Source organism: Lagopus leucura, unplaced genomic scaffold (assembly GCF_019238085.1).
Source record: "Lagopus leucura isolate 7727_CA_CO unplaced genomic scaffold, USGS_WTPT01 Super-Scaffold_100018, whole genome shotgun sequence".
Classification (NCBI taxonomy): Eukaryota; Metazoa; Chordata; class Aves; order Galliformes; family Phasianidae; genus Lagopus; species Lagopus leucura.
In genome coordinates this window covers 12,164,447-12,189,650 of record NW_024962272.1, presented here as the reverse complement: position 1 = coordinate 12,189,650, position 25,204 = coordinate 12,164,447, and the positions used below count along the sequence as shown (strand labels likewise).

The 25,204-nt window shown below is 37.7% G+C and overlaps 1 protein-coding gene across 1 annotated transcript; it reads left to right on the top strand.

The window, feature by feature from the left end:
- Positions 1–127: 127 nt before the first annotated feature.
- On the top strand, positions 128–24,657 carry KIF27 (kinesin family member 27). Its single transcript, XM_042877535.1, has 18 exons — positions 128–256; positions 1,615–2,006; positions 3,102–3,302; positions 4,508–5,466; positions 8,025–8,168; positions 10,854–11,060; positions 11,705–11,880; positions 12,249–12,382; positions 12,920–13,075; positions 14,091–14,296; positions 15,128–15,325; positions 15,750–15,860; positions 16,572–16,748; positions 17,330–17,545; positions 18,497–18,700; positions 19,242–19,440; positions 19,951–20,115; positions 22,602–24,657. Exons 2-18 carry the CDS (start codon positions 1,697–1,699, stop codon positions 23,033–23,035), a joined length of 4,197 nt encoding a protein of 1,398 aa, XP_042733469.1. The 5' UTR covers positions 128–256; positions 1,615–1,696; the 3' UTR covers positions 23,036–24,657.
- Positions 24,658–25,204: the final 547 nt, after the last annotated feature.

Here is a 25,204-nt window from a genome sequence, read left to right as displayed (position 1 = left end):
CGCCGCGCCTCCCGCCGCAGGGGGACGCTGCGGGCGGTGCCGCGCGGCCGCCGCCGGACGTTGCTGCCGTTGCCTAGCGAGGCGCTGTCAACAGCGGGCAGCGCGGGCGCGGCGGCCGCAACGGGAGTTGGCGGGCTGTTTCCGCCTCCCGGCCGCGCCGCCCTCCGTCCTTTCTTCTCCGCTCGGCGGTATCGCCGGGCTGAGCGGTTCTTCCTTAGTGAAAGCTCCTGGAGGCGTCCGGTCCCGAGCTCAGCAGGTTTGGAAAGAGGCTGGGCCGCTGCCGCAGCGCTGCCCGCCCGCTGCTTCCCGGCACCGCGGCGTTCCGTGGTTTGGCGTGCGGCGCCTTCTGGCGTTCGCCCGTTGTTAGGGGGTAGTGCATAGGGCGGCTGGCTCTCCCTCTCTGCCTTGCAGTGACCTCTGTTATTTACTTTCTTTTTTTTAGAATAACTTTAAAGAGGGGAGTGGCAGCTTTGTGCGGCTGTCCTTGCCGGGGATAAAAGGAGGGCCCCCAGGTAGTTAAAAGCGGACGTAGGCCAGTATGTGGCTCGGCTGTGCGTGCATTAAGTCGTACAGTCACTCCTGGTTGTCCCGTCCTTTGTGATATGAGGACGGTTCCAACCCCAGCTTTGCCTGTTTGACTTCCAGCTGCTCGGATTAACAAAATGGGGCTTTTCTTCAGCCCCCAGATAGAGTTCCTCAGGTCCAAACTAAATAAGACTGAACGAGGTGCAAAAGCTCCTCCTTTTGCAACCACAAAACACCACGTCTCTAAAACTCACTTGTAAATATATCAGGAAACCTGAGTGTCATGTGCTTAGCAGATGAGTTCTGCTAGGCAGGAGCTCTGCCAGTTTCCCTCGCCTCATAAAGCTGCTGAGAACTGGCTTAACCAAAAGCTGTGCTGAGGATCCAGCAATGTTCCCAACAGACAGCTTTAAGGAAATGCTGTTCTTTGACGCTTTTCTTTGTGCTGCACTGCAGTGCTGATATGTTAAGAATGAGCATGCAGGGGATGGTATCAGGAAGCGTGCATGCCAAAATATATAATTAATAGAAGTTAATTACATATAGGCATAAAGAGGCAGATTAAATCAGATGAATGCTTTGTATGTAGTAATTGGCAATGTGTGAAACCATCCTGCCTTGCAGGCAGCACAACAGCCTGCTCTGCATTTCTCGGGTTGTAAATATGTGATCCTTCTGAAGTGGAAGAGGCTTCTAAGGTGTATATATATGTATATACATATAACAGGAGAAAAAGGGGTTATTTGACTGGTTTCTGTGGCCTATGCAGCAGGAATGTAGCAGTAGGATAGTAAGATTCTTCATAAGGACCTGTCTTATCAATGTGAATAAAGCCTTGCAATACTGTTTCTTCATTTGGCTTTATTGAGTTCATAGAGAAAGTCAGGCAACTTTCAGGCTTAAATCTGCTCAGAAACTAATAGTAACAAAATTAAGTTATTAATTCATTTAACAGTTATTAATATTGTTGCTTTTCTGTCACAGTTACTTTTTAGAATTTAAAGACACTTTGTATTGTTAGGAAACTCTGACATTCTACCTCAGTAGGGAATTCTTATTAAATAACTCAGAAAACATTTTTTTTTTTAGTTGCAGAAAATAGTGAATGAGATGAGCACACAAACTGTGACATTTGCAGTGACTGTGTGAATACCAAGTGTGGAGCACAGAAATGGAAGCTGGCATGGAGGAAATCCCAGTTAAAGTTGCAGTAAGGATCCGACCTCTCCTTTCCAAGGAAGTACTTCATAATCACCAAGTGTGTGTGAGATTAGTTCCAAATACACAACAAATTATCATTGGAAAAGACCGTGCCTTCACTTTTGATTATGTATTTGGCAAAAACTCAACCCAAGGAGAAGTTTATACAGTTTGCATTAAGCCTCTTTTACTGTCTTTAACGGAGGGATACAATGCTACAGTATTTGCATATGGACAGACAGGCTCTGGGAAAACTTACACCATTGGAGGTGGTCACATTGGTACGTTACAGATCTTGTTGTGTTCCTTTTTTTCACTTGTGTACAATGCTCTTGTACAAATTAAGTAATTAATGCATAGCGGATGGAGCTGGAGAATGAAGGGGTCTTGAAAATTGGTATAATAGGAAAAAAAAAAAAAAGAAAACACAAAAATATCCAAAGTGTATGACACAATTGAAATGTTCTAAACACAAATTCTGTATACATTAAGCTGTAAGAAAAGTATTGGAGAAAGAAACAATTTGGGTTTTTGTTTGTTGGTTGGTTGGTTTTTTATGTTTTTGTTTTGTTTTGTTTTTTGCATTTTAACATGCAACTTAAACTGTAACTCCTTTCTGAAATCCATGACTACATGCAGTGCTTTAGAAATTCTCAATACTTTTACCTTACTGAGAAAATATCTGCTTTAGGCAATGGTTTGTTTACTCTCTATTGGCTTCTTTTAAGAATCTGGCAAAGGTATTAATTTCATGTTTAAGTTTCACAGAATCAATTCATAGAATCACAGGATGGTTTGACTTGGAAGGGCATTAAAGTCCACCCAGTTTCAACTCCTTACCATGGACAGGGCTGCCACTTGCCAGATTGGGCTGCCCAGGGCCCCTTCCCACTTGGCCTTTAGCATTTCCAGGGATGGGGCACCCACAGCTTTTCTGGGCAGCCTGTGCCGGTGCCTCACTGCACAACGTGTAAAGAATTTCCTCCTAACATCTGACCTAAGCCTCTCCTCTTTTGATTTAAAACCATTCCCCCTTGTCCTACCACTGTACCTCCTGACAGCATTCTTCCCCATTTTTCTTCTAGGCTCCCTTTGAATACTAGAAAGCTGCTATAAGGCCTTTTCCCAAAGCCTTCTCTAAATTGAAGTTTCTGGAATAATTTAGAACTTAACTTTAAGTCCTATTAATGGATTAAAACAAATATTCTTATCAACAGAAAAGCAAGTATTTTCATAAATCCTAGAGAGCCCTGAGCTCTTCAGATTACTTACTCCATCAAGTAGTAAATATCACAGACTTCTCATTAGCTTCAGCCTTTGTAGTTTATGCAGCAGAATGACTGCAAGTGTCTGTGACATCTTTCTTTGTATTTTAGCCTCAATTGTGGAGGATGAAAAGGGCATAATCCCACGGGCTATTCAGGAATTATTTCAGCATATTTCTGAAAACCATAACATTGACTTCTGTGTGAAAGTATCTTATATAGAGGTCTACAAGGAAGAACTTCGTGATTTATTGGAGTTGGAGACCTCTGTAAAAGATTTGCATATCCGAGAAGATGAAAAGGGGAATACAGGTAGGATTTTGGATCTAAAATTTGATACACATGGTTTCAGTTGTATGCCCAAATTATTCTTTCCATCCTGAAAAGAGAGAAATAGCATCAGGTGCTATGGTAGAAACACAGTTACTGCTTCTGCAAATTCTGCCTAGAAACACAATGGTACCTACATATTCAGTTGAATAAATATTTTAAAATGAAGCCTTCTCACTTTAAGGTTGTATTTGTCAAGCTACTTGCACTGTAAATATCAGCACCCATTTCACTCTGAAATGAGTGGGACAAAGAATAGTATCATCTGATATTTTTAGGAGCTCTGAAATTAACATCTCATAGTTCTCATGTCTCTGCAGGAAGATGCTATAAGAATCCACTACAGAGTCTTTTTATTCTGACACTGAGTAATTTGTATTTCATTTTTGTTTTTCCTTTATTCTTCATATTTTCATTTTTGTATTCTTTACATTATTATTATTGTTGTTGTTATTGTTACTGTTATTATTATTATTATTATTGTTTTGAGCTAGTATGGCTTTCTTCTCTGTAGCTGGAAAAAGGCACTACATGCAAATGCAGTTAGTACAAAGCTTAGTCTGCAAACAGTATCATTGCTTCATGTACATATGTACATATACAAGTGTGATACTGTTGTAGTATTTAAGCATAGTAACATTTAAACTACTGCATCAGGACCATTTGAATCATCTTTAGTTGATCGTGTACCTGCTATGGTATTTTCCATCCTTTACTAAAACAAAGGATTAAAAAATCAGCTGTTACGAACATTTATTACCACCTCTGCATTATAAGATTACTCCAACGGTAGATACTTCTCTGAAAGGCCTTGCTACCTGATCTATACATAATATGCTGCTCCTAACAGGCTGGGAATCATTTCTACTACGAACTTTTATCTGTCTTTTTTTAACTCACAAAGTAAGTGAGATTGCTCACTTCAAATTGCATATATCTTCATGTAAATGCCTAGAGGTGTGTGTTCTGTTTAAGGTACTGTTACAAATGCTATGAGGCAATACACCCACACTACAAATTCATGTGGGTTTCAGATGTGCTGTAATTCACGGTTAACGTACTATTTTCTTTAGCTATGTGCTGTGACTTTATAATGCAGGCTTGTACATTTCTTTGATTTGTGTTAGATTAGCCACAAATTGTTGCTGAAAATGATTTTTCTTATTTTCTTTGGTATGGTGTTTAAGTAATTGTTGGTGCTAAGGAATTCCAAGTAGAATGTGCCGATGAAGTAATGAGCCTGTTGGAAAGTGGCAATGCAGCTCGTCACACAGGCACAACACAAATGAATGAGCACTCTAGTCGATCTCACGCCATTTTTACCATCAGTATTTGTCAGAAACAATCTGCAGAGTCTCAGAAATGTACTGATGTATCGCAGAATCCATCTTGGAAGTCGGTCAGAATGATTGCTTCGAAGTTCCATTTTGTGGATTTGGCAGGATCAGAGAGAGTGACAAAGACTGGAAATACCGGTGAACGGTTCAAAGAATCAATTCAGATCAATAGTGGTTTGCTGGCCTTGGGAAATGTCATCAGTGCTCTTGGAGACCCAAAAAGGAAAAGTATGCACATTCCATACAGGGATGCTAAAATCACTCGTATTCTGAAAGACTCCCTAGGAGGAAATGCCAAGACAGTCATGATAACATGTATAAGTCCATCCTCATCAGACTTTGATGAATCTTTAAATTCACTCAAATATGCCAACAGAGCCAAAAACATCAGAAACAAACCAGTTGTAAACTACAACCCTGATCAAGACCGGATTGATGAAATGGAACTTGAAATCAGATTGCTCCGAGAAGCTTTGCAGAACCAGCAAGTCAGTAATCAGTGTTCACATGACTTAAATCAAGAAAGAATTCGAATCAGTTCGCTAGAAGAGCAGCTCACCCAGCTTCAAGTTCAGTGCTTCAGTTATAAAAACTGCATAGATGAAGCCTTCCCATTCCTGGTTGACTTGAATGATGATGTTAGCTTAAAAAAAAGTCAGCGGGACAGGTTGCAGAGTTGGATCACCATGGTGCAAGAAGTAAGGAAAGAAGCTGTCAGCATGCAGCAAGCTGGCACCAGGACTGGGACCAGCCACGAGCCTCATCATATCACAGTCCTTCAGCTGAAGCGGGAACTCAAGAAATGCCAGGTATTTAAGCTGATCATTCAGTAACTATGAGAAGTCTGCTAAAACTTGAATTCAGTTTTGAATCGTGTAAAACTGTTAAACCTTAATTACACCTAACCTGTATTTAATTTTGACTATATATTCCCAATTTATTTATCTAATCCTCTGGAACACAGAGCAGAGAACGGAAACACAACAGCAACAAAACACACACAAAACAAACAAATAAACAACCCCTCAAGTTTTCCTCCACTTCATTTTCTACCCCACCATCCTTTGGAAGAAGGTGAGCAAAGAGCAGTCACATGATACTGCCAATGTTAAACCACAGCAGGTGCTTATTTTTCTATCATTTCATTCTGCCCCTCTCTTACCATCATCTGTATGATCTTCTTTACTACTACCTTTATTTTTTCCTTCTGCAGTTGTCTCAGCTCTGAGTAATGATACAGCCCCATTGTCAGACAGGATACACTTGCCAACTAAGCTTAGTAGAAATATTTGTATTGGTACATGTACTTTGCAAAAAGTTCTATCCCCTAAAGAGAAATCTGGTTCTTCAGTTCTTTCATAGAAGCACTTAAAAAGCTCTTAAAAAGAGGGTTCTCTTTTTGTGGAAGAAGGATGTAGGTAAGCTAGTTGTGCAGATATATCCAGTTTTAGAATGGTGAGATATGATGTTTCCGTACTTTGTCTTTAGTTTCTGCAAGTTTTCTCATGGACTAACTACATTACAACTCTCCTTCAATCAGTATTGAATTATTTTCTCATAAAAACACCTGAAGGAGTATTCTTATAGTTTCTTTAACCTGTAGGCAGATTCCTTAATATAAAAATGAGGAAGGCCATCCTTATTTTTTCATTCAAGAAGCATCTTTGATTGATGCTGAGATTTTGTGGCCACATCTCACAGCACACTGAAGAAAATAGTTGGATTTAAATATGCGCGCCATAATGTTAATAAATTATTAAATAAACGAATAAGTAATTATTTCCTCTGGGAGAAAGAAATTTGTCTGAAGAAAATCAATAGATACTAAACAGAAGTGAAGAAATAGTTGGTAGAAAACACAGATGCTGTAAGTGAACAGCTTTTTCACCAGAGGGCCACGGTATCATAATCAGAGGGATCTTGACAGCTGTTCTGTGGAAAAGCAGTTCTGCAGAAAAGGAACTGGGGCTCCTGGCAGATACCTCTGAACATGAGCCAGCAGTGTGCCTTTGTTGCTGAGAAAGCCGATGGTATTCTTGCCAGCATTGCCAGCATGTCAAGACAAGTGATCCTTCTTGATGGGGCTGTATCTGGAGGACTGCCTTTAGTTGTGGTTGCAAGGGGGACATTAAACACAGCGTAGCTAGACAGTCAAAAGAGGTGATTCTCTTGCTACATGTAGCATTCATGCAGCCCACACTGTGAATATTGTATGCGGTTCTGGGCCTCTTAGTATAAAAAGGGTGTTAGAGTCCTTGCAAGTATCTAGAGGGTAACACAGCTGGCAATAGGGCTGGCAATAGGCACACATGTGCTGTGATGACTGAGGGTAGAGGGTTGTCCAGCCTAGAGAAGAGCAGGCCAGGAGGCGACTGCATGGCCCTTTGCAGCTCCCTGGAAAGGAGGAGTGGAACCAGAGTGAGGTGCCATGCTCTGCTCCTGGGAACCCATGGCAGGATGTGGGAACAGCACAAAGCTGTGGAAAGAGAGGCCCAGTCTGGACATGAGGAAACATTTCTGTACTGTGAAGATGGTTAAACACTATCACAGGATTCCTAGAGAGATTGCTGATGCCCTATGAGGCAGGGTTTTGGAAGTGTTTGCATAAGTCCCTCAATAATATGCTTAAACTGTTGGATAGCCCAGCAGTAGTCAGGCAGTTGGACTAGGTTTTTGAAGGTCCCTTCCAAATGAACTTTTCTGTTCTATTCATTTTGTCTTCTCTTCAGTTCTGAGGCCACCAGTACTTGAGAGACATGGAGCTACTGTAAGGAGTCCTATGTAGAAACACAAAGATGATGAAGGGACTGAATGCCTACCTCTTCTCTGAAGAGAGGTGTGAGAGATGGGACTTTTCAGCCTAGAAAGGAGGAGGCTGAAGGGGGTTCTCATCAATGTCTGTAAATACCTGAAAGAAAGATGCAAAGGACATAGAGCCAGGCTCCTTTCAGTAGTACCCAGCCAGGACAAGAGACAGTGGGCACAAACTGGAGCACGGACATTCCCTCTGAACACCAGGAAGCACTTCTGTACTGTGCTGGTGACAGAGCTCTGGCACAAGTTGCTTAGGAAAGTTGTGGAATATTCTTGGAGATCTTCAAAAACTGCCTTAATATGGGCCTGGGCTCCCTTCCCTGGGTGTCTCAGCTTGGGCAGGGAGGCTGGACCAGATGTACTCCAGAGATCTCTGCCAACCTTAATCATTCTTTGATCCTGTGATTGGAGAAGTTTGTGTACATACATAAAAACTTTGCTGTTCTAATCACATCTTTGAACAGAAAATGAATATGTATATATTTTTCATTTTCCAGTGTCAAGAATAACAATGTTTCCTTTTTTCAAGCTGAACTTTCCTTTTATTATCTAGCAGGCTTTAGTCATGGATGAAGAAGTATTTAGCCAGAAGGATCATGAACTAATGATACTACAGAATCAGATAAAGGCATTGATACAGGAAAATGAAGAACACCTGGGATCCTTAAAGATGGCTGTAGAAACACAAAGATTACAGGTATTTTTCCTCTGGTACATATTACATATATCCATATTGAACCATCTTTCCACGGTATGAATGAATTATTATTTTAAGACAGACCCTTCAGGATATTTTGGGGGGCATATATGTCTACAAATCTTACAAGCACTTTGTTTGAATCAGAGCTGTATACCTTAATGAGGCAAGTCTTCTGGTGGATGAAGCCCAATATTATGATTCCTAAAGTTTTATATTTCAGCCTCGCTGTGCCACAGCCTTTCTGTAGAACCTTACATTAATCATTTTCTTTCTCTGTGCTTCTTGAAACATACCACATACATCTTTCTCCAGATGTATATTGCTGATGTTTCAGGACAATTCATGGAGTAGGTTTTGAAAGTCCTTCAAAAATACTTTAGAATATGAAAAAGAGTTGAAAAGCACCTACTGAATGCTTTAATTGAAAAGCTGCATAGAAACATATTTTGTTATGTCTTTAAGTGTCAGAGTAAAGTATTATTGCCTTTGTACTTACTAAAACAGAATTTCGTCCTTATTTTCTGAGTTTACTATTACAGAAAACTGAGTAACATAGTGGAAACACTGCTTTCCTCTTTCCCTCTCTTGACCTCGCTTGCTAAAAAAAATTGTAATGGGTAGGAAGTTCAGAGTACTTAAAGATCTAGGAGACCACAGAAAGAACACTTGATCCCCCTCTACTCTGCTCTTGTGAGGCCCCATCAGGAGTACTGTGTCCAGGTCTGGAGCCACCAGTACAAAAAAGACAAGGAGCTGTTGGAGAGGGTCCAGAGGAGAGCCACAAAGATGATCAGGGGACTGGAGCACCTCCCCTATGAAGACAGGCTGAGGGAGCTGGGCTTGTTCAGTCTGGAGAAGGGAGGCTGCAGGGTGACCTCATTGCAGCCTTTCAATACCTAAAGGAAGCCCATAAACAAGAGGGGAATCAATTCTTTGAAAGGGTAGATAACTGCAGGACAAGATAAAATGGTTTTATGTTGAAGGAGGGAAGATTTAGGTTGGATGTCAGGAGGACATTTACTATGAGTACTATGGTAAGGTGCTGGAACAGGCTGCCAGGAGAGGTTGTGGATGCCCCGTTCCTGGAGGTGTTCAAGGCCAGATTGGATGGGGCCCTGGGCAGCCTGGTCTAGTATTAAATGGGGAGGTTGGTGGCCCTGCATGTGGCAGGGGGTTGGAGATTCATGATGCCTGAGGTTCCTTCCAACCCTGGCCATTCTGTGATTCTGTAATATTCTCCTAGCACTGCCTGTCATGTGGATGATAGATCTGACTTTTTGAAAGGGAGAAACATAAACATGGCTAGTTAGTGCTTTCCTCCTTATTCTTCTTTTTCTCCTTTTTCCTCTTCTTTACTGATGACTCGGGGAGAGTAGATTAATGAAAGGTAAGTATACTACTCATCATTTTTTTCTGCCATTTCTTGCTCTTTTTGTTCTGTCATATCTGAATAGGTTTGTTGTTTTTTTTAACCCACTCAACATAGTGTCAGTGTATTGCACCAAGACAATGCTTATAATATTAATTCTCAATTACGCAAGATAGAATTTATGCATAGGAACAGCTGCATTTTAGGCAAAAAATCACAACTGTTTCAGTACTAGAGACAAGAGAGATACTGGGAACTCCCAGCCACCGGTTTTATGTACTTAATCCACTAAACTGATGTTTTTATTTAAAAGCATATAAAAAACAGTGTTGTAATTAAAAGCAAGTGTTTGGGGCAAACGGTTTAAAGTTGTATTCACAGGAACATGCATTTTAGTGATACGTGGAGTAAGAACTGAATGTAGCATGTTGTAAATGTTTATACACATACGTGTTTATATAACATGTAATGTGCTGAGAGGGTACAAGGGTAGCAGGGATAAAGGATCTTAAAAGAGTTAAAAACAAATACAAATGCATACATTTGGTTGACTACCACCAGCTGTTCTTCAGATTCCCTGTTTTTGATAGGCCAGATTTTAGAGGTATAAAGGAATAAAGGGAGTTGAAAATTGATACAATCTTGGCCTTCTTGAATGAATTAGTTCAGTGGAGATAAGTAATTTTGAACAATGTGCAGATACTGCTGTAGGAAAGGCAGATGAGTAAGTTTTTCAAACTACCATTACCAAACATTTGAAGTTGAGTAGTAAAGAATGAAGTAGTTGGTCTCTTGGGTTATGTATGCTTTTGTTTACTAATAAAAATAATCTTTAAAATGAGACTGCTTGAAGAGGAAGCCTATGCACAATTTATAATTTAAACTTGAACCGTATCTTTCTTTTGAGCATGTTTCTTGAATTACCTTTTTATTTCTTCATAAACACGTATATAAAGCAATCTGGGACTAATAAGCATGTCATTGCCTTCTCACTGGATGACTGGATAAACTGACTTAACCTAACTAGGATAGGTCCTTCTAAACAAAAATGTCTCTAGCAGCATTTACTGGAGTTTGGGAGCAGGTTATTACATTACATACATTACATTAATGATATGCCAGACAATTTTCAGCTTGTTGCAGAATTTGGCTATGCACTGCAGAAGAATTTAAGGTCAATGAATAATTTACAAGATTCTTGGCCTTTGTAATGAATTTTGAAAAGGTGAGTATGATGTAACCTGATGATCAGCAACAGCTCAACAGTTTTGCTTTTCTTTGTTGCTGTTTGCTTGCTTTTATTTTCTAATGAGAATGAGAAAATGGTGGAACAACAGATCCTTATTGACCAGCTAAAAGAAAAACTGGAGAAGTTTACAGTTGTGAAAACGCTAGACGTCTCAAGTGCTTGTGAAGATGAGCCTGCTGTTGTGGCATCTGCAAGGAGGCCGTACAGCGTCCCACTTACAAAGAGTCTGCTGCACTCACTTCACCCACCTTCAGTGTCAGAGAGCCGAAAGGTAAGATCTGCCTAAATATTACATTTTTTTAAATGGTTATGGTTCAATAATTAGATTAGACATTACAGTCAGCTGCTATTCAGATTCCCTTACTGAAGGCTCTGAACAACTACTTTTAACATTGCAACAGATTGTATGCCACAATTGTCCAAAATGTATGGGCTAGCATTTAGAATCATGAATGACTAGAGTTGAAAGGGACCTTTAAAAATCGCCTGATCCAAGCCCCTGCCATTGGCAGGGACATCTTTCAGAACTTCAGGTTGCTCAGAGCCCATCTAAACTGATTTTGAAAACTTTCAAAATTTGTCAGAGTGATAAAACTGCAGTCTTTTCTGGTGTTTTCTGGGGATTTTTGAGGCTTCACATATGAAAACTAAGCAGAACTGAATGATTATTCTGCATTTATTCATTGAATATTTGGGATAATTAGTTGATGTTGTCACCTTCCTCTGCACTTAGAGGAATTTTTCTGAACACTTGAAGAACCTTCTGTTACAAAGGAATTCAGAAATATTATTGAAAGCATCTGTAATCTTGTTTACAAACTCAGGCAGTGAGAGACTGCCAAAATGAAAAACTACTGGAATATCAGTAATGAGTTACTAAATTATTACAAGTATTTCTTGGGTGGTTTTTGGCAGGTATATACCAGTCCCCCTGCCTTCTCCCTGGCTCGGATGATGGCGGGATTCCGTGCTCGCAGCCAGATGATACTGAGCTGCATAGAAGATCAAGATGAAGTCCTTCGCTGCCACCTCTCTGATGAGAGTGATGGAGAGGAAGAAAATACACATAGTAAAAAGAAAAGCGCGTTTAAGTAATTTTTTGTTCTTTATTTTTTGTTACAAACAGCTGTGTAATAGATGAAATGCTACTGCCTAATCCTACTAGAATGTGAGGCCATCTTTGAGGCTATTTAAAGTAAACTTATGAGATGAGCTGGGCATGTTACAAAGATTAGTTTAAGAAATATATGTATTTTTTAATGTAATAAAGATTGGGTGTATTCTGTTTTGGGCCAGAATTCACCAAAAATATCTAGAGGGGGAGGAGGAAGGTAAAAATACTTATGTGAGCTTTCTCAGTTTGGTATTCTCTTTTAAGGTTGGGTACTTAGCATGAAGCTAACAGAAAAAAAAAAATAATCCTTTGTGTTTGAAATGCATGTTTTCCATTCTTCCTTAGGCATTCAATAAACCGCACAGGGACACGAAAACAAGCTTCTATGTGCTTTCCCTTTGAGCTAATTGACATGAAACATCAAGTAGAAAATTCCAGTTTGTCCAACAGATCTGTACTACAAAATGACACACCCACAGGTAAAATGAAAGTTATGAGAGTAAGTCAAATTAGATGCTATAACATCGTAATATGCAAAATTGTGTTTATCACATTTAATTATTTTTCCCATAAAATATATGTCTGATACAAATATATTTTGTTATAGCTCAACATAAACAAATTTTGAGATTTTTCTTTCTGAAACTGACAGCAGTCACTTTAATGTTTGAATAATTCTCAATGGTCAGAAAGTGTTTCACATATCAATAGCTATTTAGATATAAATCTCTAGTGCTCATTCAAAGAAAGGTTGCTGTTATTTTATCAGATGCACGGAAAAGGTTTAAATACCATTCTACTTTCTAATCAGGGTCTTGAAATGTTAATGCATCCTACTGTTTCTTTCTCTGTTAGACCTATGGCAGGGAAAAGGCTATTTGCACTGTTCTTTCCACTTGGTTCTTTCACTTCATATGCTAGATGTCTGTACATACAGTATTCCAAAACATTCTCTTTTTGAAAAACCATATGTTCAATTTCTTCCTTCATTTCCACATTGCTTTGTTTATTTCAAGGTAAAGAGATTGACAGCCTCCAGAAAAGTCATGTTTTTAACATGCAGAAGTTAAAGAATTCAGAGTTAAGACTCACTGAGGCCCAGCAGAAAATCAGAGAGCTTGCACTTAATATCAAAATGAAGGAGGAACTTATTAAGGAATTGGTAAGAACAGGTAAGTGGCTGCGGGTGGACAACATGAAATGACATTCAGAAATAAGGAAGAGAAAAGTAGAAAAAATTCTGACATCCTGTATGTCGTAGTTTGTATATAATTTTTCTATGCAAGAATACTTCTGGTAACTTGAAAATTCATAACTTACATAGATTACTTGCTATGACTGCATTGAAGGCTGCAAATTTTTATTATGGCCTATTCTGCTATGATATGCAGATGTCTTTGTTGAATATTTTTTGTGCTTTGCTGCTTATTCAATTTATGCACTAACAGTGTAATTTTCCATGTAAGCTTAGCATTGCTGATTGCTTTGTGGGCTTGTATTTGTTACATGATATCTGGGATAGGAAAGAAGGGACACTGTGCAGGGAATGCATGCATTCCCATCACAGCAGTAGGGAAGCAGGAGTCAGAAGTGGAACAGGTCAGTGTCCCTTTTAGCTTATGTCATTAAGCCTCTGACCTGGTAGAAACTAGCATTACGAGGACCCTAAGGGTCTTTCTTTACTACTTTTAATCACACTCTTCTTCTGTGTACCAATCCTTTCAAGACTGTCTTTTGGCATTCAGAAAGATTCTGTACCCCCAAAAAATCATACCATGAGGAAGATTAGGGGAAAATTAGAGGGCAGAAATACAATCCAAAGTTGTTTACTGATTACCAAGTTGGAAGTTGAATAATAAATAAATAGCGTAATCTTCTGGGAAAAAGAAAATCATCTGTGAAATACAGAGTTTGTCAAAGACTGAAATAGGCAGAAGAACCTTATTTGGCACTTAGTTGATGCTTTATTTGGTGACATCAGATGACTCATTGAAGAATTCAGATTTAAGATTCCATTGTTTATCTCTGTCTCAGAATTATAAAGGAATTGTTTGATTAGGGTTGGAGAAATATCTCAGAAATTTTCAGTTTAACCAGAATGAAGTAAATAATGATTAACTACATGTTTAATTAAGAAATTTCAACTGATTATCTTGCTGTTTTTAAACGATTTGCATATGGTTCAAGGTAAGGATGCACAGTCTGTAAGCAGGCAATATACTCTGAAGATATCTGAGCTGGAGCAAGAATCTGAGCAGGCCAAAATGGAACTGGCTGAAACACAAAAGCAGCTTCAAGAGCTGGAGAGTAAGGAGATGAGAGATATTCAAGAGAAAGCCAGGTTACAAAAAGAGTTCCGGAAGAAGATGGATGCAGCTAAGTTGAAAGTGCAGGTATTTTTGCATGACCATTAGGATTTACAAATACCTGTTTAAATACCATCCTTAAAATCTGAACTGTCTACTTGTGAGATTCTCACCAGCCTTACACAGCTAAAGCTGGTTGGATTGAAGTAGCCAATGAAAATGTTAGTACAATTACACTTATTGCTACTTAACAAATATGTAGTTAGGTACATTCCTGGTAAAAAGAGATGGATGGTATTAAATTCTTAGATACCACTCTATCATACAAGAATGTACACAAGTAGGTTACAAGTTTATTAGCTGCTGTAAATAAAATTTCTGTTTTCTGGAAATAGTGTATGAATTCTATCTTTGAGCAAGTCATTATGATTGTTTGTGATTATATGTTTGTAATACCAGATTCAATACCAGCCAGTAACTAATTCTAAGTTCTCTTGTGGGCCAGCTTAAGTACTTCATGCCTTTTGGTCCCAGAATGGTTGGCCAGACAAGCACTGCACATCAAATTCTAACTGATAGATCTCACCTGATCTCACCTGAGTTCAGGACCAGAACCTTGATAAACCTTCGTATCTCTGCACATTAATCTGAGCTGTTGCTTTTGGAGGAGTTCACTACCTTCACCATGTTACCAAGTCTGAACTGTATCTGTGCCTTTTCATGCTGCTTCAAATTAGTTCTTTCTTTCCTGATTTTACCAGAAGGCTTAGAAACCACAGAAATAATGAGTGATTATTGTGGTAAAATTTAGTTGGTCTTGGTGACTGTCTGAACTCAGTGAAATGAAGAATAAACCTGAATCACATTACAGTTTTAAGTTTTCTTGCTACTAAGATGAAATTTGCCATGAACGTTCAGGCCTTACAGAAAAAGAAGCAAGACTCTAAGAAACTGGCTTCGTTATCTAACCAAAGTGAAAAACGAGCAACAGAACTTGAGCAGAACGTCGTTCAGATGAAGCATCAGCAGACCTTGCTAGAGAAAAGACTGCATGAGGAGAATGAAAAAAAGAAGCAACTAGAAACAGAGATTCAGCGAGACCAGCAACAAATTAAAGTAGGACTATTTCTGTTTCTGTATAACAAAGAATGAGATCAGCCAATTTTGCCTCTATTTTCCCCAAAACAATGCACTATACTACCAGATTTTAAGTAGTTCTATGTAATCACTTCATTGAAAAATTCCCTGAAGAAATTGTGTATGAATATATTGACAGAAATCTTTTATTCACACTTTTCCTCACCATTTTTAAAGAAATGCTATTGTGTGATGTCTAGCCTTGAGTTGCAGTTTTATTTAAATTATTTATTATTATTTATTTAAATATATTTAAATTAAGGGTAAATTTAGGGTTGATATTTCAGTTTACATACTTGTGTAGATTCTGACATAGAATGTTTAAAAACAGACTGACTGAGGCAGAAGGAATTTTTTTGTGTGTTTCTTTTTTTGGTGTTTTTTTTTGTTTGTTAATTTATAGGAACTGCAGCTTAAGATGGAGCAACAACAGAAGATTCTTACACTTAAAGATAAAGAGATTGCTGCATTTAAAAAGAATAACAATTCTGCAGGAGCTTCAGAGAAGTCAGAGGTAGCTAATATTCTGTAAGCCAGTGTGGGTGCTGAAAATTAAAGAAATAATCTTTATTCATCCCTAGTCATTCTGGTAGAATAGTAGGTGTTCTCTGCAACATTGCTACCTGCGTTATTTCAGATCTGGACACTGGGACATGAGAATTTCATGAATTATCAAAAGTCTTTAAAGATGAAAATAAATTTTAAAACAAAGTGAAGCAATGGTACATGTTAGATGTACATGTATTATACCCACTGATAGACTACTGCTTCAGAAGGAACTTCTCTGAGCAGGATCAGAACTCTCAATTTTCTGTCTTTCAGCATTTTAGATTCTGCACTAAATGTCTTTCCTAGGGACAACTATAATGGAGTGAGGAAGGGCTAGCTTCTTGTGGTATCTTCCAAACCTGGTTGGTCTCTTTATATATAGGGCACTTATTTATATACCTTTTTCACAGGAAAAGAGTATTTTTCATTAAAGGCATCTGGTAAAAAATTGTTTAAATAAGGTGTAGCAATATAACATTGCTGAGCCTCCTTTTAAGTCAGCCCAATTTTCATATTATCCAGAATCAAAATGTTGTTGCAGATACAATATTGAGATTAGAAAAGCCATTTCCTCATATAGTTTATTGGTTACTCTAAAAGATGAGATAACAGAATCATAAAATTCTGACCCAAGAAGTCCTCATTAATACTCTCTGCATCCCTATTTAAATTACAGAAATTAGAAGAGCAAAAGAAATGGCTGGATGAAGAAATGGAAAGAATTCTCCAACAGCACAGACAATTAGCAGAACTAGAAGAAGATTTAAAGAAAAGAGAAGCCATTGTAGCAAAAAAAGAAGCACTATTGCAAGAGAAAAGCCACCTAGAAATCAGGAAACTGAGATCTAGCCAGGTAATTTTAAGAAAAAGACATGAAACTCATCACAATTGTAGCGCTGACTGAAAGACTATAGAAGGAGGCAACCAGATAATAGGAGAGGTTTAAGCCATGTGGCTTGAGCTTCTCGCAGTGACATTAAATTATGGTGTAGCTTGAGCAAATCAACATTTTAAATGTGAATAATACAGAACAATCACTTGTATTCACATTTTGTCCCCAGATTCCAACAGTAAAACAAAAAAATTGAATACTGGAATACTGTTTTTGCAGATCATTAAATAATTATATTGAAAAATAATTTAATCTTTCTGCATACTAGAGAATGAGGTAGATAAATTTCACATTGTTTATTTATCAGTAGCAAAAGAAATAGAAATTTAAGTATCATTATCAAACTCATTTAATGTATGTAGAAAACTATGCATTTGAGTGGTTTTGTTTCACCTTCTAGGTGAATTTTATTATAACTCTACTCAATTTGTATGGGGTCCCATTGCAAGAATCAAACCTTTCACTGTGGAAAGTGACTCATACTTGTTTCCTCTGGAAGGAGTATCTCAATTTTATACCTATTGTTTCTGGGTATTTTTTAGGCTTTAAATAAAGATAGCATGAAATTGTCTTCTCGCTTAAGTATGCTGGACCAGGAATTGTGTGATAAAAGTATGCAGCTTCAGGGCAGCACTACTGAAGACAGGACAGACATTCTGGAAAAAATCCAGGTTCTTCAGAAGGAAAGAGATCAGCTGCTCACAAGAAGAAATAGTGTGGATGAGAAACTGAAAGAGGGTAAAGTGTTGTCAGCTGAAGTAAGTAAGCAAATAGATTTATGAAATAAACTTATAAGTTTTAGGCAGTAAAAACATTCCAGTCATGGCCTAAGTCTCCCAACAGTAGGTAAACTAGAACCAGGGAACTGAAGTTGGGTATTTTGATTAATAATAATGCTAAAATACTGCTATGTAGTGCTATTTTCATACAAGTTAATAAAGTTTATATTCAGAGAGACTTTACCTAGTGCTTTGGTAAATTCCACTACCCTAGGGATTATAAAATTAGAAGTAATGGAACTGGACATACATCAGTTTATCTTAAGCAGTGATTATAATGTCAGAACATAGACAAAGTAAAGTATTCCTATTGTGATATTCCCTGATTCTCTTAAAAGAATGTTGTGAAAAAGCAAACTTTACCTGAAGGCCTCCATAGAATTACACTGAAAATAAACGTTATTGTGTGGATGTTATCAGTATAACTAAGTTGAAGGTATAGCATACATTTATATAAAATATACAGATTTGCTTTATGTCTTGAAAAGCAGTGTGGGCCTGTGTATGAGCTGATGATGTACTAAAGGGAATCCTATTCATCTCACTCCACGGAATCTTCGGCAGTGCTTCGGGCTATTCAATTCTACCACTTCTCTAAACAGTTCATGGTCACAAAACTCTTAACTTATCTGATTCATTCATGAATCTGACAGAAAACTGGTGCAACCAAAAAAATATTAGTGGAAGTCAGACTGTGATGAGGGAAGGAAGGCAAGATAAAATTTATGCTTTTATGGTGATGAAGCAATTGTTTGAAATATTTGTTCTGGAGGGCAGAAGAAAAAACAAGTTCTAGATTTCTATTCTTCCTCTTACTTTTCCTATTCCAGTGAAATTTCATTTCACTTTTAAGAATGAAGTTGATGTCTTATGTATACAAAGATTAAATTTGTACTTTTTAAGAAGATTTAACTTCATGTTTCTCTGCAGGAGGAACGTATCCTTTTCCAATTAGAAGAAGGAATTGAAGCCCTGGAGGCTGCTATTGATTACAAGAATGAAAGTATTCAGAGTCGACAGCACTTGCTTAGATCTTCACAAATCCTTTCACAGAGTGAGGATAACATAATAGGAAAACTAGTTTCCTTGTCTGCCGCTGAACTTAGAGCTATCCTCTTCAGATATTTTAATAAGGTATTCGTTGGCTAATGAGTAATATTTTATCTGACTATGACTATTTGTTACTGTTCTAGCTAATGAAATGAAATGGTGTCAAGTAGCAAAAATCAATTTAACAAGCTCTTCGTGAAAGTCCACTCAGGTTACATACATTTGTTGTCATCTCAAAGTATTTCGAATCTTTACATTAATTTAAATAGGATGCTTGTGGGTTAACTTCATGTATCTTGTTTTGAGGTTACCAGATTAAAAAGGTCTTTAAAATCTGGAAATTTCTTTGCTCCTTTCCACTGTTCTGTGTTGCTCACTTTTCAAGCATTAAATATTGGTGTCGTTAAAATTGTTCCCACCTGTAGGCTTTGTAAAGTTCAAGCTAGTTTTGGGATGGATATATATATATATTTTTTTTTCTTCCAAATTCAGTATTAAATCTCTGTTTGCAGTATAAGCTCACAGCTCATAGAGACAATTGCTTTTGTATGCACTAGCCTGTTAAGCAGGACTGTAAATTCTTTTCTTAAAATGGTTAGATAAATGAAATGTGTTTCTTTCTTAGATTGTTGGCCTGCGTGAGACTGAACGTAAGTTACAAATGCAGACTGAAGAACAAGAAATAAAGGTCATAGAACAGGAGAACATAATACGTGAATTAGAATCTGCACTTGAACACATCAAGTTGCAGTGTGATAGACAGCTGACCCTACAACACAAAGAACATGAGAAAAAACTACAATTGATACTGCATCATTTCAGAGGTGTGTGTTTACTTGTTTGTTTTCAAAGAGGGATGGTGCAGTAAGCAATATCTTTAGCTGCTATTGAGAAATACTGCATTTTCACTAGAAAAAAAAACTGAGAAAAAAACCCCCAAAAACAACAACAAAAAACCCTATCTGAGGTACAAGGATACATTTTGTCTGTTAATATTATGATATTATATAGGATGCTGATGAACTGACACAAGGTGCCTGCATAAAAGAAAAAACAATATTTTTAAAAAACTATCAGAATTGTCGTATTTTCGTATTGAATTTGCTGATATTGGAAAGTTGAAATTTCCATCAATCTTTATTTTCTAAATACTCCTATTAAAATTGCAAATGAGGTTGACGTGGCCTTTTTATCACGTGTCATGCTAGTTTGTATGTACACACAGAAAGCAATGTATCAGCAAGATGCAAGACATATTCTGTCTAGCTGGGCATCTTGATTTTTGTCACAGAGGAATAGGTGTTTCATTCTGAAACTAATTTTACTTGTCCTAGAACAAGATGGAGAAGGTATTGCAGAAACCTTAAGAGAGTATGAAGTGAAAGTCCAGCAACTGGAAAAGGAGTTATTTTTCTACAAGAAAACCAGCAGAGAGCTGAAGAAGAAATTGAAAAGCTTCCTTGGAGAGTCATCTCACCAACTGCTCGCACCCTCTAAATGTAAGTACGTTATCTTAAAATGCTTTTGCAATTGTCCATAGGCCACCTGAGGGCTTGTGAAAACACGATGTACATCAGACAGACATAAAAACTGTATTTTCACTGAACTAACTGTTCTCCAGGAATATACTATATCTCCTCCAGTTTCAAAGGAGAGACAACTCTGGCTTCTAAATGCAGCAGTAGTATTTATCAATCAGTGTTCTACATTCTTGTTCACTTTTCTCTGTATTCTAGTGTAATTTCAGCAGTTATATATATTAATATATATTAATCACTGTTGTGATGAAGAAAATGGTATTTTGCTGCCTGAGTGTCTGTGAATGACATGGTAGTTAACAGCTTTGTAGTATGCCACACCTCAGATGTCAGTATTTTAAGACCATAATTAACTTAATTCTGCTGCTAGCACTTGATTTCACAGAAGTTACTTACTGGGAGATGGTCTGTGAGGAGCTCCATACTTTCAAAACTTAAAAAGTACTCTTTATAAAGGCTAAAAGACATTTGTAATAAAAAGATAACCTTTCTAATGTGATAGCTGTGCTGTGTAAAACAAAAAAAAAAAGCAAAACAAAAACAAACAAACAAACAAAAACAACTAGCAATAACAGTGTGTGAGATGATGAGGAAAAAAAGATTCAGTTTAGGTATTTCACACCTCACAATGGTAGCACCAAACAACACCTCACATGCACAATGGCTCTGTGTTTCTTTTCAAAGCTCAGTATAACTGGGTCTTCCTCTCAACTGATGCTTCTGTTGTTTTCCACTTGAAATAATACTGTGTCTTCTAGCCCACAGATATTGATCACAGATGTTGCTCTCAGGTTCAGCCCCCAAGGCAAAATAAGGTTAATTACTCTGAAGTACACTGTGATGGTGTGAGCACGAATATTCTTGAGGCTGGATTATAACTGATCGTGAGAAATATCATTCTGTATTTAATTCACAAAGAAGCGTGTAGTTCTGGACATGTTTCCCTGAGGAGAGGCACACATCCTAGCCAAATTGTAGCAAAGTGCAAAAGGAAAGGGAAGATCCCTTTGAATTTCCAACTTTTACAAATACTTATGTTTGCAATGTTTGTAAAGAGTGATCTGTATTTTTGTATAATTATTTTTAGTTACTTTTTATAGGAATATATTTTGAGCCATTATACAATGTAATTTAAAAATATTGTTGGTGAACTTTAAAAATAATTTAAAACTTCCATGTACCTTAAAGTCACATTTGCAGAATATATTTTTTATGTTCTATTAGTATAATTGCAGACTGCTTTTGAAAACACAAATATTTTTTTTATTTGACTGTCATGGTTGAGTTGTTTTAAGACTGTGTTCATTGCAAGTTAGAATCATGAAGCTTGTATTACAAGCATTGAGTCAGAGGAAAGTAATGGAGTAAGAGGAAAGCAATTCCCTGTGATGTTTTTGTAGATGACAACAAGCTTTTAAAGAAAAAGGAACTGATGAGGTTTAATAAGAGCAAATGTAGACTCTTGCACCTGGGGAGCATTAACTACACAATCTGTATAAGGTAGGGAATGACCTGCTGGAGCTGAGATTTGCAAGAAGGACCTGGATGTTCTAGTGGACAACAGGCTGGCCATGAGCCAGCAGTGTGCCCTGGTGGCCAAGATGGCCAGTGGTATCCTGAGATGCATTAAAAAGAGCGTGGCCAGCAGGTCGTGGCCAGCCTCTTTACCTGCTGTAGGGAACCTGCTTTGGCAGGGAGGTTGGACACGATGATCTCTGGAGATCCCTTCCAACCCCTACAGTTCTGTGATTCTGTGATTCTGTGACTTTACTCTGCCTTGATGAGACCACATTTAGAACACTGTGTCCAGTTCTGGGCTCCCCAGTTCAAAAAAGACAGGTGTCTCCTAGAAGGATTCCAGTGGAGGGCCACAAAGATGATAAAGGGATGGAACCATCTCCTGTATGAGAAAAGACTGAATAACCTGGGTCTGTTCAGCCTGGGGTGGAGAAGACTGAGGGGAGGGAGTTCTTATCAGTGCTAACAGGTACCTAATGGTAGATGGGAGGCAGGTACATGTGGCCAGGCTCTTCTCAGTGATGTGTCACCTAGGACAAGGAGCAAAGGCCTAAAACTTGAACATAGGAAGTTCCATAAAAACATGCAGAACAGTTTATTTATGGTAAGGGTAATAGAGCACAGGAACAGGTTGCTCAGAGAGGCTGTGGAGTCTCCTTCTATGGAGATTAAAGACCCATCTGGGCACCTATCTGTGTAACCTATGTATGCTTTAGCAAGAGGGTTGGACTCGGTGATCTCTTGAAGTCCTTTCCAACTCTGCACTGCTGTTATTCTGTGACAAAAAGTGAGACTAATATAACTTCAGATGACCACACTACAGGTTACACACAGTGTAAAACCATACCAGTTCAGTAACTTTTCCTGATGTCACGTACTCAGAAGAGTCAGACTTTTACTTACATATCTCCTGATAAATTTGATTTTAGATAACAATGCTGGTGACAAGGCATCCAGTCAAGATGAAGCAGAAGTTGCATCTGAAGAATTCAAGTTGAAAACCCATAGTCAAGCAGGAAAAATAAAAGAAGCAGAGAGAACAAATGTTTTAAGAGCACAGCAGAATTCGTACAAGCTTGGAGAAGACGTATCAGAATTTGGATGCAACAAAGAATGCTTGTCAAGCATTGCTGATGACAGACTAGGAGAAGAGGAAAGTCAGCCTTCGAAGCCTCATTCTCTTCTACCTTCCGTCATCCAGAGAAGAGAGACTGTAACACAGTTTCAAGGAGTAACCCCTGTAAAACTATCTCGGAGAGAGTTACGTCATATCCCTCCCTCTGAATTATCTTTGAGGCGCTCAAGCCTTGGGGCTGGTGTCAGTTTTATTGCTCCAGATTCCATTGAAATGGACAAAAAGTAGTACCACTAAGACGTGGTTACTCTTTATTGCATTTTTAGTGTCTGTTGCTTCTGAAGCAATGTTGCTAGATTTCCTTGTTGACGGTCTTGTTACATAGTAGCCGCAGATAAACCAGTAAGTCTGTTTTGGTTCTTCTGGCTAGTAGGTATACGTGATGTTCACACAGTTTCAGTGAATATTAGATTTTGACTAACATGGTATCTATGGGCATATCATTCAAAGTCCTTTTAACACTGTAGAAATTACATGATTTTAGTTTTTTTTCTCACCGATTTGGAAAATAAAAAAAAAACAGTTTTTCAAAAACTGCGCTGTGAAGTGCACTGTACTGGTGTAATTTAGGTTTCCTAGAGCAACGTTCTACTCTCTTGTGCCAGAAACAATAGTGAATTACTTAATTTATTTCAAGATATAGCTAGAAGATACCGTTTCCAGAATCTTGCCCAGTATTGATAATGACTGGCTTCTTTAAGCTTTTTTCATGGACACATTTCATGCAAACCATGCCTGAGATCAAAATTGATGCCTCAAGATAAATTTGTTATTTGAATGTGAAAGATTTTTAAAAAATGATATTTAAAAGTCTTATTATTTAAAAGTCTTATTGTATGAGATAAAAGTTTTACTCTCCCTCCTGTCCCTCTCCCCTCCTACCAAAAATAATTCTTATCTGCAAAATAGTTGTTATGGCCTATTTGTGAAATTAAGATAACTGCTTACTTCATATTACAGCTGTTTGTTGTGGCTTTTTAACAATTGAATTTTGGGAACCTCAATATGTGACATTTGCTTGTGTACTACTAGAGTAGGGAGGAAAAAAAAAAAAAAAAAAGAAAAGAAACAAAAAGAAAACCAAATTCAGCATCTTCTAGGGAAGCTAGATTGACAAATACAGTATTTTCTTTGTCCTCGCTGTTTGTGTCCTTCCATTTAGAACACAGATCTTTGGATTTCTTATCTGCTTCAGAGAAAGGACTAAACAGGTCCATTAGTTTGTTGTTGGTAGGCGGCTTAGGAATCAAAGCAAATCTTTTTTGTATGTGTACTGTGCTCACTGAGAAGTATATGCTTAACAGCTGCACAGACTTGAATGCAGACAACAGAAGGACCACAATTAAATGAATTTGACACTTCTATCCATAACTTTCTCCGGCATAAAAAGAGGAACTTCTGAAAATAAAATAGATTTTATTTCAGCAGTGGACTTCAAGTGGTCATGTTTGAAATGTGGGTTATTAGACACATTTAGCAGAATAATTTTTACTCTGCTGTTGTCTGGGCATGTTGTTGTGTATAGCAGATGTGTCTATAGATAAGAAAGAACTGCATTTTTACATGCTGCAAGCAAAGAACAATTTTGTCTGTATCACAAAGATATTAACAGCATGATAAATGGACCTATTGTCTTGTGGCACATTTAAGATTTTATGAGTAGACTGCAAAACGTTATATTGTAATCAGTTAGATAAACCATTTAACAAGACAAATGATTGCATCATTCACAGTTAGCATTATATTCTCTTGTTCAGCTCAGTTGTGAGATAAAAACTGGGGTCTTTTTTTGTTTGATTGTTTTTACTTTCATGGAAGTAACAACAGTCTTACTAATGTTAAATATTAGTGTATATTTCACTCCATGTTTGTAGACAAAAAGCAATAAACAGAAACAAGTAAATACTGTTTAAAATGCATACTTATTTACTGCATCTCCACATTAATTGAAAGAATTACTGTGAAAGCATTTCTGCTTAGGGATAGGTCTGCACATTATCGTATATCTCACACTATTCTACAAATAAATATTATTTTGTTTTGTTTTTAAGTTTCCAGAAATGAAAAGCCTGTTCTTGATGAACATAAAATAAGCAGAGGTAAATTTAAGAAAGTACAGTTCGATCAGTAGTAGATGTCTACTGACACTGTAGAGCAAACAGTCTAGTCCAACCTTTTGGTTTGTCTGGGCAGTACTGAGTGAAGAGGAATTGTTTTGAGCCACATATTGATTGTTCCAAAAGTAATACTTTCTATTTATTTGTATGCTGAGTACAACAGATCCAAAGAGTACAAGAACGCCGCTTCATACAGCAAATTCTCAAAATTCTCAGGTACAAAACACTAATTTTCAACATATGCACTACCATTAGCTATACATTTTCATCACTGATGAAC